The 17787-nt window shown below is 24.7% G+C and overlaps 2 protein-coding genes across 3 annotated transcripts; both read left to right on the top strand.

Annotated features, from left to right (window-relative positions):
* The first annotated feature begins 1971 nt into the window (after window positions 1-1971).
* LOC105830266 (cytochrome P450 4C1) lies at window positions 1972-9367 on the top strand. The gene is made up of 11 exons (XM_012669490.3): window positions 1972-2176; window positions 3123-3307; window positions 3443-3555; window positions 5071-5161; window positions 5978-6172; window positions 6574-6640; window positions 6863-6989; window positions 7088-7169; window positions 7234-7346; window positions 7474-7711; window positions 8319-9367. Exons 2-11 carry the CDS (start codon window positions 3139-3141, stop codon window positions 8657-8659), a joined length of 1536 nt encoding a protein of 511 aa, XP_012524944.1. The 5' UTR covers window positions 1972-2176; window positions 3123-3138; the 3' UTR covers window positions 8660-9367.
* A 1761-nt stretch (window positions 9368-11128) lies between these two features.
* On the top strand, window positions 11129-17787 carry LOC105830256 (cytochrome P450 4C1). Of its 2 annotated transcripts, none has more exons than XM_012669479.3 (11): window positions 11129-11256; window positions 13133-13313; window positions 13434-13546; window positions 14155-14245; window positions 14739-14933; window positions 15381-15447; window positions 16113-16239; window positions 16343-16427; window positions 16508-16620; window positions 16734-16971; window positions 17347-17787. In XM_012669479.3, exons 2-11 carry the CDS (start codon window positions 13142-13144, stop codon window positions 17685-17687), a joined length of 1542 nt encoding a protein of 513 aa, XP_012524933.1. In that variant the 5' UTR covers window positions 11129-11256; window positions 13133-13141; the 3' UTR covers window positions 17688-17787. The 2 variants fall into 2 exon arrangements, with proteins under 2 accessions (XP_012524933.1, XP_012524924.1); XM_012669470.3 differs by lacking the exon at window positions 11129-11256 and adding an exon at window positions 12040-12236.

A 17787-nucleotide genomic window follows, 5' to 3' on the forward strand; every position in this document is an offset into this window, starting at 1 on the left:
CGCTTAAGCACATCTACGTAATACGTCTGCAATATCATGTATACAATTTTACAAAAACGTTGTACCTTCTTCAATAAAAATTATTTTATATGAAGACTTATTGCGTTTTTTAAATCGTATTTAAAATTTATTTTTATTCTCAAGAAATGAATTGCATTTGAGAGAAGAAGATTTTTTACAATTTTAAATTTAACCAATTAAAAAATTTTTTTGTATGTATTTATTTTGATAATTAACCATTTATAACATTGGTAATGTGAGAATTAATTGTAACTTTTAAAGCTTGATTAATTTAAAAATTCTCTTTTCTTAAATACGAATTACAATCACGAATTATTATTTGCAAAGAAAAATTTTAAACACAATTTTTAAAAATAATAAAGTTTTCACATAAAGTAATTTGATTTTTATTGACAAATGTACAACATTTTTGTAAAATTATAGTCGTGGTATAACAAATGTACGTTTAAAGCATGATTGCAACAATGTACCCGATGCCATGCTTTAAAATTGCAATTGTGACTAAAAATAAGTTAAACAATAAAAAGATTAGTTTTATGATAAAAATTAAAGGGGCGCATAATGAAAATAAATTTCTATACATCTTAATTCTGTATCTTAATTTATTTGCTTCTAACGATGATTACATGTAATTATATATTTATATTAAAATATAAATATATAATATTAAATAACACTTTACTAATTACTATTATTTTTTATTATATTTTACATGTTTTAAGACATGATACATTTTTTTTTACTAAAGGGCATATCTTTTTCTTTTATCTTAGGTATCTAGTTCTGGCTTTGATGGCAAACAAGTATAGAAAAGCAGATATGATAAATTTTTGACAATAAATTTATCTTCGAGTAAATATTGACTTTTTTAGTATTTAGTTTATTACCATTCTATTTTCAGTTGTATTTGCCACTTACAATTAATTATTTATTTTTTTCTATCAGTGATTAAAATATTGATTACATTTATTAATGTTATGATAATCGCAATCTGTTGCAATGCAGTTTATTAAATATTATAATATTTACATGTGTGATCGTGACACTTTACTAAGCCATGTATTTAATACTACTACATTTGATTCAATAAAACAATGTAAACTTCGTAATCGAACTAAAACTTCGCAGAACATGAAGCACCGAAGGACATATGTCTTATAACAAGGTAATCCCCACTTCTTTCTCAAATCCTGAAAATCCGGTTGTATCGCTATCTCCCCTTATGCACTCATGTGCTCGAGAGTACATAGAGTGGTTTTTTGCGTTATTCCGGGATACTCTAGTAAATTGAAGAGAGTATAAAACTAATGGTTATTAGAATAAAAATAATTGCAGAAGTTATATGAAAAAGTATATATACAATGTTATATACAATGTCATATACTATATATAATATGAAGGAAATAAAGATTACATGTTTATATATAGTCTGAAATAAAAAGAAGAATCTTAATATAACTAGACTATGAGTTCATGTTTTTTGTGTCAAAACTTTAAAAAATAGAAAGAAAAAGTTGCTGTACAATCATCATTCTATTGTATTGTTGGATAAGATAGAATGGTGATAAGAATAAAATATATTGTCTCTTTTCAATTTTTGACACTTTTCGAATCAAATGCGCAGTCTAGTTATTATACGTCTATGCTTCATATCATATGCTTCGTATCGTTTGCGATACATAGACTGCATTCGCTTTGACGTTGATAGCGCTGTAAGTATTATTTCATTCTTGTTTATCAAATATTAAACAAAAATAACTGATCCATACAAACACTGTGAGCATCTAAACGAACGCAACTACACTATATTAAACATACGCATTATGGCATTTTCAAATAATCTCTCATTAAAATATAAGAATTGAATTTTTCACATCTCAAAACATAAATTTTCATTCTGAATATTTCATCTGATACGCTCCTGAGATTTAAGTCATGGCTATAAATACGAGCCATTATATGTGTTCCGGATCAGTCCAAGCGTAGCGTCAGTACATCGTTGCGGAGTGGCACGAAGAAAAATATAGAAGACTTTGTGAACACCACCGCAATTCAATAATTGAATTTTGAATAAAAGAGAAGAGCAATAGTGTTTTAAAAGTGTTGATAAGTTATTGAAATGTCTTGAAGTTCTAATTGTTATATTGTGACATACGTAAGTATTAAAGGCTCATACTTTTTAAGCATTATTAAAACATTACCAAAAAATTAATTAACAAAAAAGTCAATTGTTAAAGACTGACTCAACTGGCAGAAGTTTATTAAAAACCAATCAATTAATGATTACACATAAACTTTTGCCAGAGTCCGGTCTTTAACAATTGACTTTTTGATTAATAATTATTAGCAACCTTTTATAATGGTTTTGATTACTTATTAATTACAAAATTAAATTTTAAAAATGATGATTAATAAACTTGCTTAAAGCATTTTTAGCGATTTATAATTTATGCTAGAAGACAAGAAATTCTATTATGTGTAAAAGTTCTAGCATTTACTTTTGAGTATATTAATTTTATTGATCATGTAACTCAATTTTTATAATAATTCTTATAATATGCAAAAATTAAACTACATATGTAATAAATGAGAAGAAAAGAACTAGCATATTTTAAATATGCGCGTGGGCAAGCTTTTGTGTGTACGCGCGCGCGCGTGTGTGTGTGTGTGTGTGTTGCGCGCGCGCGCCTGCGTGCACGTGTAAGTTTTTTGAGCAGTAAATTTTTATTAAAATTTAAATAAAACGCAGAAAAATAATTTTACATAAAATATTATTTATTAAAACATTTATCATTATTATCTTATATATAAATTAATAAAAGTATATATTGTATTATGATAACTAACAGATATTTTATTAATTTTTTACTAACAAATTTGTTCAATAGTAAATAAACGTTTTAATATCAAATATGTACTTTGATACATTATCAAGCCCGTTTTATTACAACGGAAAGTATTTGGGTATTTGAAATATATTTTAAATCAGTATTTAAAATATGATAGCGCCGAAAACATTGTTAATATATTTTTCTTAATATTAATGTAGATCTACTTAACTAAATTTAATAACGTTTATATTACATTTACGTGGCATTTAGTTCACAGATTACAAGAATGGATTTCATTTCTTTGGTACTGTGCACTGTTTGCATTATTGTGATTTCCGCAATTCTGTCGATAATATATGACCAATGTGTTCGACAGAAATTTAAAAACATTCCCCAAACTGAAGGCTATCCTATTATTGGTTCAACACTTGATTTAATAAAACTGTCACCATATGGTAAAGAATTATATACACGCTTTATTATTATTCTTTTGTACAAGTGCTATTTGCACACTGCTTAAAATAAAAAGTTTATTATTCAGATTTGATAATAATTAAAATAATACTAAAATTAATAAGTATAATTGCTAGAACGTACGAAATGGCAAATATCGTTTATGGAGAAGACACGTAAAGAAGGAATATTTATACAATGGATTGGAACCATGCCCCTTATTTGGATGTTTAAGCCAGAATATTTAGAGGTAAACATTAAAACTAATTTGCTAACGAAAAACATTATTTTTTATTTTTTCTATAATAATTATAATATTCTTTTGTAAAGTAACGCTGTAAAATTTTCTTATTTCTAGAAAAAAATTATTGCACTTTAATAATATTAACAGAAACATGATCTACTTAAATAATTAAAGAATTAAAAATTTGTAATGCATAATTTATGTAACTATACTTTCTATAAAAAAATAGTTCTATAAAAAAAACAAATTCTTCAAATATGAAGATAATATTCGTAACAGTTTTTTAATGTAATTAACTTACGTAATTTAAATAACAATGAGTGTATTTTTTATATTAAATATACAATTTAAATTATTTATAATACTTTAAAACTTTCACTTTTATATTTTTTTTAAGTATAAAGTTAAAATTGCCAATAAGATTGATCTGCAGCGAATCTGGAGATAAATACAATTTTTCTATAAATTTAATATTCTACTTAGCTCATATAAATTGCGAAGCGACAATTTTTTGTCAGTCTTGTAAGTCAGTTACCAGCTAGACTACGATGCCCAAAAGTATGAATTTAAAATATCTCCCATCATTCCATGAGATCGTCTTACCAATTCGTTTACCAAGGCGTATAATATTTAATATTATTTTTCGCAATAAATTATTATATATAACGTCGTTTTTCAGAAACGTGTATACACAAATTAACTATTCTGCTGATAAATGTTTTAAACATAAAGATAAAATTAAGAATGCCTATTTTAAATACTTATTTATAAAGTAATTTTAAACATAAAACTGACTTTCCAAAGGTCGAATACTCGATTGGGATTGATCGATTTCTATAAAAATATTATGTTTACGTTTTACGTTCTTACGGACTTTTATGTGTGATGACCTTTACTGTGTCGATCTTGTAGCTCGTTTCTTCACGTTTATTTTTACTTTCTTTACAAAAAGCGCAAAATTTAACGTAATATTACAAAAAATATCGTGGGATATAAGATATTTTAATTCAAATTAATGTTTTTAAAGTTATTTTCATTTTTTATTTAACCATTTTAAGGACACAATTACAAAAGTCAGTGGATTTCTGTGAAAACATGTATTTCTATGTTTTTCTGGTCCCTGATTATAAATCCAAAGTCAGGTGTAAAAAATTCAGTATAACAGATTCAAAATAGCTGCCGTCAGTAAAAACGTTTTGAAAAAATGTTTAACTTATTATCAACGACAGTTTCAAAATAAGATTACGATTTATCGTTGGCTTTTTCACAGGTATATCGGACCTGTTTAACTTACTATCATTTAAAAAATAAATTTTTTGCAACAATCTTATCATTTATGAATTTGATATCAAAGTTTTCAAATTTCCACTTTTTTTTCGAAAAATATATAATTGTTTATTTATTTATAGAAAATTAAACTTGCAAAAAAATTTGTAAAAATTATATATAATAAGGTGTCAAAGATGTTCAATAATAATAATTATTATTAAATATTATTATATTATTTTTAAACATTTACAGAAAATTTTACCTAGCACCGTAAATATTACAAAAGGAGATGATTATAATTTAATAAAACCTTGGTTAGGCAACGGACTTTTAACATCTACAGGTAAGCACTTAATAAAATCATATCAATTATATACATATTCCTTATTAAAAATTTTACTAACATCAAAATTTACTTGTTATGTTTTAATACACTGAGAAAAAACTTTTTGTTGCCAAAACAGTAAGAGAGATAACTAAGAGGAAAAGTTACCATTGCAAACTATTTGTTATTTTAAGAAAAATATTGTCCGAGATACAAATCACATTTATTCACTTAGAGTTCAATGGCTATAACAGCAAACCAACATAGAAAATTATTTGGCTATAAAAGCAAACCAACGTAAAAAATTATTTATTTTCACAACAGAGTTATTTGCTGTTCCACATCAGCAAATAATTTGCTACAGTAGTTTTTGTCTTGTTAATTTAACAAAAACATTTCTCTCAGTGTAAGTAATCACACAAGAAATATTAACCTGTAAAAAAACGATTTATTAAAAAACCGGCTTATTTTATGTTCAATAAAGTTATATGTAGGTATGCTAACGTAATACAATAATAAGCAATACAGTCATTATTTATCAAAATATTTAAGTAATTGTACATTTATAATATATATTTATGATTATATATTTATAATGTTTGTGAGTTAGAAAATTACATTTTTTTAACATTGCTTCATTTACTTATTATTATAATATATATTATTAAATTATAAGAAAAACATAATATCTCGACAACTGCAAAAATTAAAGAAATATTAAAAATTGTGTGTTTTCTTTAACTAATTTTGTATCTCTTTACACCTTTTAAAAAATATGCTATTTTTACAACATAAATACATCAAATTATAAATGATATATTTCATATGTTTTAGGACAACAATGGTTCCACGATAGAAAACTCATCGGGCCAACGTTTCATTTTACTATATTGGATCAATTTGCTGTGATTCAGTTTGAAAAGGCAGAAATCTTATTAAAGTGTATCGAAAAAAAAAGAAAGGAAAATTCAGGGAAAGCTATTGATATTTGCCCTCTATTAACCAATGTTGCCCTTGATATTATTTGTGGTAATAATATACATATTTTTTTAAATTTATAATATATAATAACATTTTTTTTAAAACATATTTTTAATAGAATACATTTTATATATACTGCAACTAATTTTACTAGTCATTTTGTGAGAAGTAAAAAAGATATAAAGAAATATTTATTTAACTTTACTATTAAATATTTAATATGTTAAATTTGCAAATTATTTCGCTATAACAGCAAAATTCTCATTATGTTATCAAAGCAATAAAAATAAAATATCTGAAATAAACCTTTGAGTTTCAGCAGCAAATTCTTATAACAAACATATATTATTAAAAATATTATTATATATATTTAATAAATATTGTGTTTAAGTTTAGCATTATAAGACATGGTAAAAAGATCATAAACAATTTTAATTATTATTTCGTAGAAACGGCAATGGGCGTTGATATAAATGCTCAAGAACTCGACACACCATATACAACGGCATTACGAAAGTCAGTCTTTAAAATTTTTGTATTATTATTAATAATAAAATAATTAATATTCTATATTAATATTTTAAAAATTAATTATAAACTTCAATTACTAATTATATATGTTATAGATATATTATGTTAAATATATAATTATACATAATACATAATACATATATTATTTGTATTTATTATATAAATTATTTAGTAAATTAAACTCTAATAATACTTTGATATTTTTAGTTTTACTGATTTAGCAATGGAGCGATTCTTTCGACCATGGTATTGGATTGACTGGTTGTACTTTTCATTACCTGCAGGAAAGAAGTATACATCAACAGTTGACACATTGCACAAATTCACAACAGAGGTAAAAAAAAGAAAAAAATTTTTAATGCCAGAGTTTTACAAAATTCTTTACATTATTTTGTTTAATAAATTTATATACTTATAATAAATAAATTTTAGGTAATAAGTAAAAAAAAGGCTGAACGACAATCGCAAAGCGATCATACGGACACTAAAACTGAGGATGATGATATCAATATAGGTACCACTATAAATTATACATTTTATATATTTTTTTCCTTATTTAATAAAAATTGTTGTATTAGGTAAAAAGAAAAGAAAAGCATTTCTAGATCTACTATTAGATCAGAATGAGAAAACCGATACTCCTCTGACCGATGAAGAGTTGAGATCGCAAGTCGACACGTTTTTGTTTGCGGTAAGATGTCCGGAAAATTAATATTTTCTAATCTTTTTAGTATGAAATTTTTTTGTATTAATATTCAACCCGATTGTTGATACAAATATATATAAAATAATATAAAAATGATATAAAATGACAATAGGGACATGACACAACTTCATATGCGATGATTTGGGCACTCTTTCTCTTGGGCAATAATCCGCAGCAGCAGGAAAAAGTTCACGAAGAACTCGAAGAGGTTTTCGGAGATTCAGATGCACCAGCCACTACAAAGGATTTGGCGAAATTAAAGTATCTCGAAAGAGTCATAAAGGAAACGCTCCGAATATTCCCAAGTGGAGCTATAATCTCAAGAAAACTAATAGAAGATATAAAATTGGGTATATAGAATAACTTTATTTAACAATTACCGGAAAAAATATTTTATATAAAAACATATATTGTATGTAAAATATGTTTATGTTTATACTAGTTTCTTTTTTTTATAAAATTTCTGTTTGATATAAAATAAATAGTGGTTATACTAAAAAAAACCTAATTAAAAAGATAATTTTTGCATTGTTCTTTTAATAAAAAGTTAAGTTTGAAGAAATAAGAAAACTTTGATATATACAATTATATATATTTTTGATTCATAGAATATATATAATTATGTATGGATATTTTTATCATTATTTATACCTAGCATTTTGTAAAAAAAGCAATGCAGAAATGACATTTTTAAATAGTTTTTGTCTTTTCATTGTAACTGTTATTTTTTTATACGAAACAAAAATTAAAAAAAAATTAGTATAAACATATAAACATATTTTGTATATATATTGTTTAAGACTTAAACTGTATCTTAAACTTAAACTGTTCTTCTTATTTATTGGTGAGAGAGAGAGAGAGAGAGAGAGAGAGAGAGAGAGAGAGAGAGAGAGAGAGGGAGGGAGAGGAAGTGTTCCGAAGCAAATATTTGTAATTAATTTATTTCTTTTATTTTAGATGTTGGTACAATTCCAAAAGATAACACGGTCGTAATATCAATTTTTTTGGTACATCGAAATCCAGAGGTTTGGCCGGATCCATTAAAATTCGATCCAGACCGCTTTCTTCCTGAAAACTCGAGAGATAGAAATCCGTACGCTTACGTTCCGTTCAGTGCTGGACCTAGAAACTGTATAGGTCAAAAATTCGCTCTACAAGAACAGAAAATTATATTGAGTACCGTTCTCAGAAAATATAAAGTGAAAAGCATGAAAACGCTCGATGCAATTAAGTATATCGTCTCTGTCGTTTTACAACCAGATGAAGAAGTACTCGTACAGTTCATACCAAAGAAATGAACAATTCAGAAATATATGCTTTTTACATACGACTTTTATAATTTTTTTTCATTAATTATTTTAGGTTTACATTATATACCCATATTTTTGCATATATTTACAAACACATGTTAACATATATGTCTAGATATATTGTGATATATCACAAAAATTTAATAAAAACGTCGAAATCTATTAAGATAATCACGCTTCGATGATGTAATACTTTATTATTGTTTGATATAATTTGGAATCACGCCTTGCAGACAAAATATCTTAAGCTAATAAAGTAATTTTAAATGATAAATGCAATTTGAACAAAAGATCTGTACAATTTGCTATATGATTTAAGCATTACTAAATGCTTAAAGCCAGAACAATATTTTTGTATGTTGTTTTTATATTCTTATACCTAACATTAAAAAATAATATTAAGCAATTCACAAAATCTGAATAACAATTATACATGTTAATATGTATTTATCAAATTCCAATAATTATTTATGTTTTTTGAGACAAGTAATGTGAACTTTAACTCTTGCAATTTTATAACAAAATGTATAAATTTTTTACTAGGATAAAATGTATGTACCGAAAACGGCATGGAATATGCTATATTACGAGGTAAACAAGGAATTGGTTTTAATATATGAAGAAGTCATGTTTCAGTTTACAAAAAATTAAACAGCAAATAGATAGTAAAAAATATATGGTGAATTAAAAATAAAAGAAATGAGTACTTCTCTCTTTTTTCTCCTTACATTTTTTCTTATCTTGTATTTAATATCTTACTCGTGGTTCTTTACAATTTATTTTAATTCTTTGTTGCTATTTGTTGTTTATTTTCTTATTGTTACAAGCTAGTTGATTACAGTACATGTATATATGTACAATATACTCATATAAATGTACATAAAGCTATAATTTGTATAATTCATGCTAATGTTAATGTGCTCAATTACATTTAAATTTTAAGTCATAATTGTAAAAGTAAATAAAAGAGCAACATTTTTGTATTTTTTAATTTATAATAATAAATTTTGTTCAAAAAGTACGTTTAATTTTTATTTTATTTATATTAATTCTTTAAGAATTTATTTATATAAATTAATATTTTTTTAAGAGATTTACAAAAATATTGTAATAAGTATATTTTTGGTATAAAATTAAATATTTTCAATTTTATTTTTCAACTTTATTTCACTTTATTTAAAATTAGCACGGTATTTTCGAAGCACTAAGTTAATAATCAAGAAATTGGTGTAAATTTAGTTATTAGTATGAAAATATGTAATTTAAGATCTGTAGGATATTTCTTTGTTTATTTCCAATTAATTTTTTAATTTTTTAATTAAAGCCTAACATATTTGTTATTGTTTTCTTTTGAACCAAAAATACATATTGAGTTTCTAATATCGCAGATGCAAACACTAAAGGTGATCTTTGATCGTTTAATTTTTAACTTCAGATAATTTTATCGGTGATTTGTTCAATAATGTTACATTATTAATATAAATAGATATTAATTTATCCTTTTGTAACACATAAGACAAATTTAATCTAAAAACGTAACAAATTATATATTTAGAAATTTAACAATTCTGCCTGTTAAAATAATCAAGTTAATCGGTAATTAACATGCCTTTGTTGTTGTTGTTATTATTAAACAAAATTACCTTTCTTAAAAAAAGGTAAAAAGAGGCGCCAAGTGTGAGTATGTGCGCCCTTAAAAAAAAATATTATATTAGGTAAATTGTCTTACTATCCTATTGTTTTATTGTCTTTTCTACACAAATAATAATATAAAGTAAATGCGCCAATTATAAAAATATTTGTACAAAATAGAAATTTATTATTAATGAAATTTTTTGACTCTGTTTAAATAAATTACAGATAGATAGTTTTATAATCTGCCCATTATGATTAATTAAAAAAACAAAACTTTATTATGTCATAAAACGATATTATGTTGTGTTTTGGAATAAGGGCTAATTTTTTAAATATCTTTTTTTAATATTTTTATTCGTCACATCTTAATCTTAGTACTTACTATCTTCCTAAGATCGTTTAAAATATTTCCTTATTTGTAGTATGATAATCGCGGTTTGCTACAATGTAATTTATTAAATAAATGTTATGTATACAATGTGCTGCCATAACACTGAGACATATATTTATTATTTTTACGTTTATTTTAATAAAAACATGACATGTTGATCGGAAAGAATTTTAAACTAATTTACTGTCAAATAAAATGATCCATACATTATTGGGAAATTAATTACTGTCCGTAATATACAAAAATTGTGTCTTAAACAGAAATAGAACAAGAAAAGACGAATGAAATTGTTTACATAATACTGCCGAAATCAGTTTAATAGGAAACAATTACACTGAGATAGAACATGGAGCTCTGAAGGACATATGCCTTATAACAAGATCCCCACTTTACTCTCAGATTGAAAACGCGGTTGCATTGGTATTCCCACTCATACTACTCATATGCATCGAACGTAAACAGTTTTTTACGCTTTTTCGAGATACTATGTTAAGAAGTTTCAGTTTAATCATAAAAATGATAAATGTGATTTAAAAAAAAATCACGGAAGTGAAGCTATGTAAGTGTATTATATACGATAAACGTACTATGCTCCGATAAAAATACGAATTGCATATATATATATGTATGTATGTATGTATATATATATTATCTAAGATATGAAAAAGTCTATATTATTTGTCTTAAGATACGTAGAATACGATAATGCGTATATTTACTCGTAACATGTTGTAGCTGCGTTCGCTTTGACACTTACAGCACCGTAAGCATCAATTTATTCTTATTATTTAAACAAAGATAACTGATATATACAAGTACTGTGAATATCAAGGCAAACGCAACTAATATTTTAAGCATGCACATTATCGCATTTTTAAATAATTCCCTATTCTATTTGATCATTATAATTATAAAAATATCATTTACATAGCAGCATTTCACAAATAAGACACAAAACTCAAATGAAATTAAAAATAAGGTTTGTATATATAATATTTTTACTAAGGTAATTAGCTAAAATTAGTCTCGAGATATAAAACAATTTAATAAATAAGTTTTGAGAGTTGAAGAGTTTTACATTTATAATTTTATATTTGTAATTCAAATAAGAAGCTTAATAAAAATTGTCTTGAAATAAAGTTTGAATTCTCTTTTTGTGATTCAATAGTCAAGTTTTCAGAAAAAATTTCACATATATATTTTAATATAATTTTATTATTATTTTTTTTATTGATTTCTAAATAAAATGTAATTATTGAATCTTCTGCGCCTCAAAATATAAAACTCCATTCTGAATATCTTATTTGATACGCTCCTGAGATGAGATAGTCATGACTATAAATACAAGCCATTATAAATGTTCTGTTCCAACAATCGTATGAGTATTCATTGCGTGATTGCATGTACAAGGTGAAAAAAGAAATTAATAGTATCGTAAATCTTACAATTTTATTCTTAATGAAATTTTGGATAAGAAAAGAATAAAAAGTGCAGATATGAAAGTGCATTAGAAATATTGACTGTTGTAATGTGACATACGTAAGTACCAAACGCTTGTACTTAAGCATTATTAATTGCCAAATTGAATAAAAAGTAATTTTAATTGGTATAATCTTCAAACGATTTATAATCGTATCAGAATACAGAAAAGAATTTTATTAGATATGCTGCTATGTCCAAAAATTCTAATAGTTTATTTGAGACAACTTGAGTATGATTTCATTGTCCATGTACAGACACATCTGTGGTTCCATTTTTATAATAATTTTTATAAACAAAGATTAAAGTATATATAATAAATAGTAGAAAATTAACAAACTTGAAATATACACACGCGCGCGCGTGTGTGTGTGTGTGTGTGTGTGTGTGTGTGTGTGTGTGTGTGTGTGTGTGTGTGCTATTTGAGACATACAGTAAAAGAAGATTACATAAACATTATTTATTAAAACATTTGTTGCTATTTACAATAAAGGAATAAAGGCCAAAAACTGAGCAAATTAAGGTGCAAAAATTTTACTAAAATTTATTATTATTGTGCAAAATTAATAAAACAACCGTACGTTTCGATTTATTTAGTCTTCCTTATCAATAATATTACATACATTTAAAATAAATTTATTGCTATTATTTTGTTTCTATTAATCAATCAACTTTTATAAATTTATCAATAAACATTATATTAAGACAATTAATATTTTATTGATCATTTTTCGATAATTTCTCAACTCTGTTAATAAACTTTTTAACATCAAATATGTTTTCTGATATACGGGTCATCGATTTTATCAAAAATATTTTCAATATATTTTAAATCAGTATTAAAAATATGATAGCGCCAAAAACATTGTCAATATATTGGTACGACATTAATATAGTCTCATTTTATTTTTAAATCTAATAACGTTTGTATATTTATTTGATAACTTAATTCACAGATTACAAGAATGGATTTCATTTCTTTGGTACTGTGCACTGTTTGCATTATTGTGATTTTCGCAGTTCTGTCGTTATTGTATGAACAGTATGTTACTAAACAGAAATTTAAAAACATTCCTCAAACCGAAGGATATCCTCTTATTGGTTCAACACTAAACTTGATAAAACTACCGGGACATGGTAATTTTATACATAAAATTTTATCATTATTCTTTTGTACAGATGTATATTTATATATATGTACGGCTAAAAGTAAAAAGTTTGATATTTAAATTAATAATTAATAAATGTAATTGCTAGAACGCAGCAAATGGTTCTTGTCCTTTATGGAGAAGACATGTAAAGAAGGAATATTCATACAATGGCTTGGACCCGTGCCTCTCATTTATTTATTTAAGCCAGAATATTTAGAGGTAAACATTAATATCAATTTCCTATCAAAAAAACCTTATATTAATTGAAATAAAAGTAATTATTTATGTTAAATAATTTTAATAATTCCATTAACGCTCTAAAACTTTTATTTTTACATTTCTTTTCTTTATTTCTTTATGTGATTTTAAACATAAAGTTTTACATTGAAGTAAAAGGTTTTACTCATATACATTAACTTATAAGTATTTCATAAAGATTATACAAATGTAAAAAAAAGACCAAAAAATATATTTGTGTGTGTGCGTGTATATATACATACATACATATATATATATATATATATATATACACATATATATATATATATATATGCATGTCAAATAAATTTTTTGTATATACAATTGTTTATCTTTATTAAGTTGAATTGGGCGTTGCGGGAGACTATTGTATATTTTTTAAAAATTATGTATGTTATATATGCAATGTATATAAGTAATACTTTTATATAATAGTAAAAAATATATATATGTTATATAAATATATAAAATATAATTTTGTACAATTATATAATATATATAATACCCTATATATATTAAATAATTACCTATTTTTCTTTAAATATTGCTAATTATTTTTAAATTTATAGAAAATTTTACCCAGCACAGTAAATATTACAAAAGGGAGTGATTATAATCTGATAAAACCTTGGTTGGGCAATGGGCTTATTCTATCTACAGGTAAATGCATAATGAAATCATATAATTATTATTATCATACACACTTCTTATGCATTTAGAATTTTTTAAATAATACATTGCAACTTACTATATTATGCTTTAATAAGTGTAGTCACTCATAAATATTTAGTTGTAGAAACCATTTTACTCATTTCTTATCTAATATAGAACTTGTATTGTATTTGTATTTTAACGTAACAAAAAAACTATACATTTTAATCTGTACAATTTATCTGATTATTTATGTGCTTATATATTTATACTAATTATTCATGTTTGAATGTTAGAAAATTGTGTTTTTTTTAAACACTGGGTTATTTACTTATTTACTTATTATTATAAAATATATTATTAATGTGCAACATCTCTATAACTGCAAAAATTAGAGCGATAAAAAAACCATGTGTTTTATAAACTAACTGTATAATACTTTTCATGATATTTTTACAATATGAAAATAGTACATTATAGTAATACATTTTTGCTACTTTAGGTCAAAAATGGTTCCACGACAGAAAACTTATCGGGCCAACATTCCATTTTACTATATTAGAACAATTTGCTATAATTCAGTCTGAAAAGGCAGAAATCCTTTTAAAGTGTATCAAGAAAGAAACAGAAAAATATCCAGGAAAAGCCATTAATATCTTCCCTTTTTTAATGAGAGTTGCTCTTGATATTATCTGCGGTATGTAATATTTTTTATAATTTATAAAATATAATATACATATTAACTTACAATTATTTTTGCAAAAAAATTTATCAATTATAATATATTTTATATGCTGCAATTAATTTCTTAAACTATTTTATGGAAAGTAAGGGAAACATATATATATTTATTTAAATTTATTAATATTATTTTATTAATATTAATGTTGCTAAAATTATTTTTTTATAATAACAAAAATTCTTGTTATGTTATTAAAACAAAAGAAATAAGATAGGCTATTGTGTTTAGGCGCAAATTTATGTTCTAAGGAGCAAATTTTTACTGAGCAAGTTTTTCCAGTTTATTAAAAAAATTTATCTATTTTTAATATTATTGTATATATAAATAATAAATATTAAATACTAAGGCCTTATAAGCAACATGTTAAATAGATTATGAATAATTTCAATTATTATTTTGCAGAAACGGCTATGGGTGTGGATATACGTGTTCAAGAAACCGAAACTAAATATACATCAGCTTTACAGGAGTCAGTTTCCAAAAATTTGTATTGTTAATAAAACAATTAATATTTTACATTAATAATATTAAGAATTAATTTTAAACTTTAATTATTGATATGTTTTATATATATTATATAAGCAGTATTTGATAAATCAGTAACTTTAAAATGAAAGTTTTCTTTTACCAAAACTTTGACTTATTTTTCAACATAATCTCTTTACAACTCAACACATTTTGCCTAACAATATTTCAGCTTCTTTAAACTTTCCGAAAAGCACAACTTTTTTAACTCTGCAAAATAAACATTTGTTTCAATAATGATTTCCTCATTTAATGCTAATTTTTTCGAACAAACCATATTTTTATGTTTAGAGAAAAAAAGTTGCGAATAGTCATTGAAAAAATAAGATAGATGTTGGAAAGTACTTCGTAGCAAATATAATTGGAATTTACTTTCTTCCATTGTAGCACAAAAACACAAACTTATCCGTTTTCGAACGCTGTTGAAATTTAATATTTGACAAATCTACTTGAAGTCATTGTGTGCATTTCTATAAAGAATGGCAACTGTAAAAAAATAATATGAAACTTGAGATTTTAACACTATTTCTTACCAAAGTCACAGATTTATCAAATTCTACTTTGTATAATTTAATAAGTTAAACAATAATTGTATTTTGATACTTTTAGAATGTCCGATTTAACAGTGGAACGATTCTTTACACCATGGTATTGGATTGACTCGTTGTTTTATTTATTGCCCGCAGGGAAGAAGTTTAAATCAGCAATTGACATATTGCATAAATTTACGACAGAGGTAAAAGAAAGAAAGAGATTTAAAAGTTTCACTAATTTTTTTACATTATTTTACTTAGACAAATTAGATGTTTACAATAAAAGATGTTTACAATAAATTTTAGATAATAAGTAAAAAGAAAGCTGAACGAAAATCACAAAACGACCATACGGAACTTAAAAAGGATGAGGATAATGATGTTAACATAGGTACAACTAGAAATTATAATTATATAACATACATTTTACATATTTTTTCCTTTTCCTTATTTAATAAAAATCATTATTAGGTAAGAAAAATAGAAAAGCGTTCTTAGATCTATTATTAGATCAGAATGAGAAATCAGACACACCCATGACCGATGATGAGTTAAGATCGCAAGTCGACACATTTATGTTTGCGGTGAGATATACTAAATTGAAAATAAAAATTCCAATTTTCTCAATATAAAATCTTCTCTTGTTAACACTTGACGCAATAAAGTATCTATATAAATAATATGTAAATTAAAATAGGGACACGACACAACTTCAATGGCAATGACTTGGGCACTTTTTCTCTTGGGTAATAATCCAGAGCAACAGGAAAAAGTTCACGAAGAACTCGAAGAGGTTTTTGGAGATTCAGATGCACCAGCTACCGCAACGGATTTGGCGAAATTAAAATATCTCGACAGAGTCATAAAGGAAACACTCCGATTATTCCCGAGTGCACCTGTAATCTCAAGAGAACTAGTAGAAGATGTAAAATTGGGTAAAGAACATAATTTTATTTGCCAATTAAAAAAAAAGTCTTAACAAATTTGATTTATAAAAATGCAAATTTATTTGTAAAGCTGTAAATAATAATGTAGAAAATGTTTAAAAAATGCTTTTTAGATTTAGTACTTATAAAATAATGTTTTATTTATTTATTATTTACATAAGCCAGATATTTATCAAAAACTAAACAAATACAATTTCTTTAAAAATATGTAATTTAACAAATAAATAATTAAACTTGAGTAACTAAACATTGATAACATTACAACTTCACATTAAAGTTTAATTTTACATAAAAAACATAATTCAATGTAAAGAGTTAATACTTTTAGGCTAATATAATATAATTAAGTATTTTTTATTTTAGATGTTTGTACGCTTCCAAAAGGTTACACGATTGTAATGGGAATTTTTCTTGCACATCGAAACCCAGAAGTTTGGCCAGATCCATCGAAATTCGATCCGGACCGCTTTCTTCCTGAAAACTCGAGAGATAGGAGTGCGTACGCCTACGTTCCGTTCAGCGCTGGACCTAGAAACTGTATAGGCCAGAGATTCGCTTTACAAGAACAGAAAATTATATTAACTGCTATTCTTAGAAAATATAGAGTAAAAAGCGTGAAAACGCTCGACGAGATTAAGTATGCCGTTTCTATCGTTTTACGACCAAATGAAGAAGTACTTGTACATTTAACGCCGAAGAAATGAATTGTTCTTCAGCAAAAATATATCCAATTTTTATAATTTTTTATTAATTTTTTATGTGTACAGATTGTATATGTATATAATGCATATATTTTTACATCTA

Source organism: Monomorium pharaonis, chromosome 1 (assembly GCF_013373865.1).
Source record: "Monomorium pharaonis isolate MP-MQ-018 chromosome 1, ASM1337386v2, whole genome shotgun sequence".
In the NCBI taxonomy this organism is placed as follows: Eukaryota; Metazoa; Arthropoda; class Insecta; order Hymenoptera; family Formicidae; genus Monomorium; species Monomorium pharaonis.

Excerpts from the sequence above, each read along its gene's own strand:
- LOC105830266 (XM_012669490.3), top strand. The coding sequence starts at position 3,139 with ATGGATTTCATTTCTTTGGTACTGTGCACTGTTTGCATTATTGTGATT. Across the intron at positions 7,347-7,473 it reads TCGACACGTTTTTGTTTGCG|GGACATGACACAACTTCATA; the intron begins GTAAGATGTCCG and ends AAATGACAATAG. Across the intron at positions 7,712-8,318 it reads AATAGAAGATATAAAATTGG|ATGTTGGTACAATTCCAAAA; the intron begins GTATATAGAATA and ends CTTTTATTTTAG.
- LOC105830256 (XM_012669479.3), top strand. The coding sequence starts at position 13,142 with ATGGATTTCATTTCTTTGGTACTGTGCACTGTTTGCATTATTGTGATT. Across the intron at positions 13,314-13,433 it reads GATAAAACTACCGGGACATG|AACGCAGCAAATGGTTCTTG; the intron begins GTAATTTTATAC and ends TGTAATTGCTAG. Across the intron at positions 14,934-15,380 it reads TGCTCTTGATATTATCTGCG|AAACGGCTATGGGTGTGGAT; the intron begins GTATGTAATATT and ends ATTATTTTGCAG.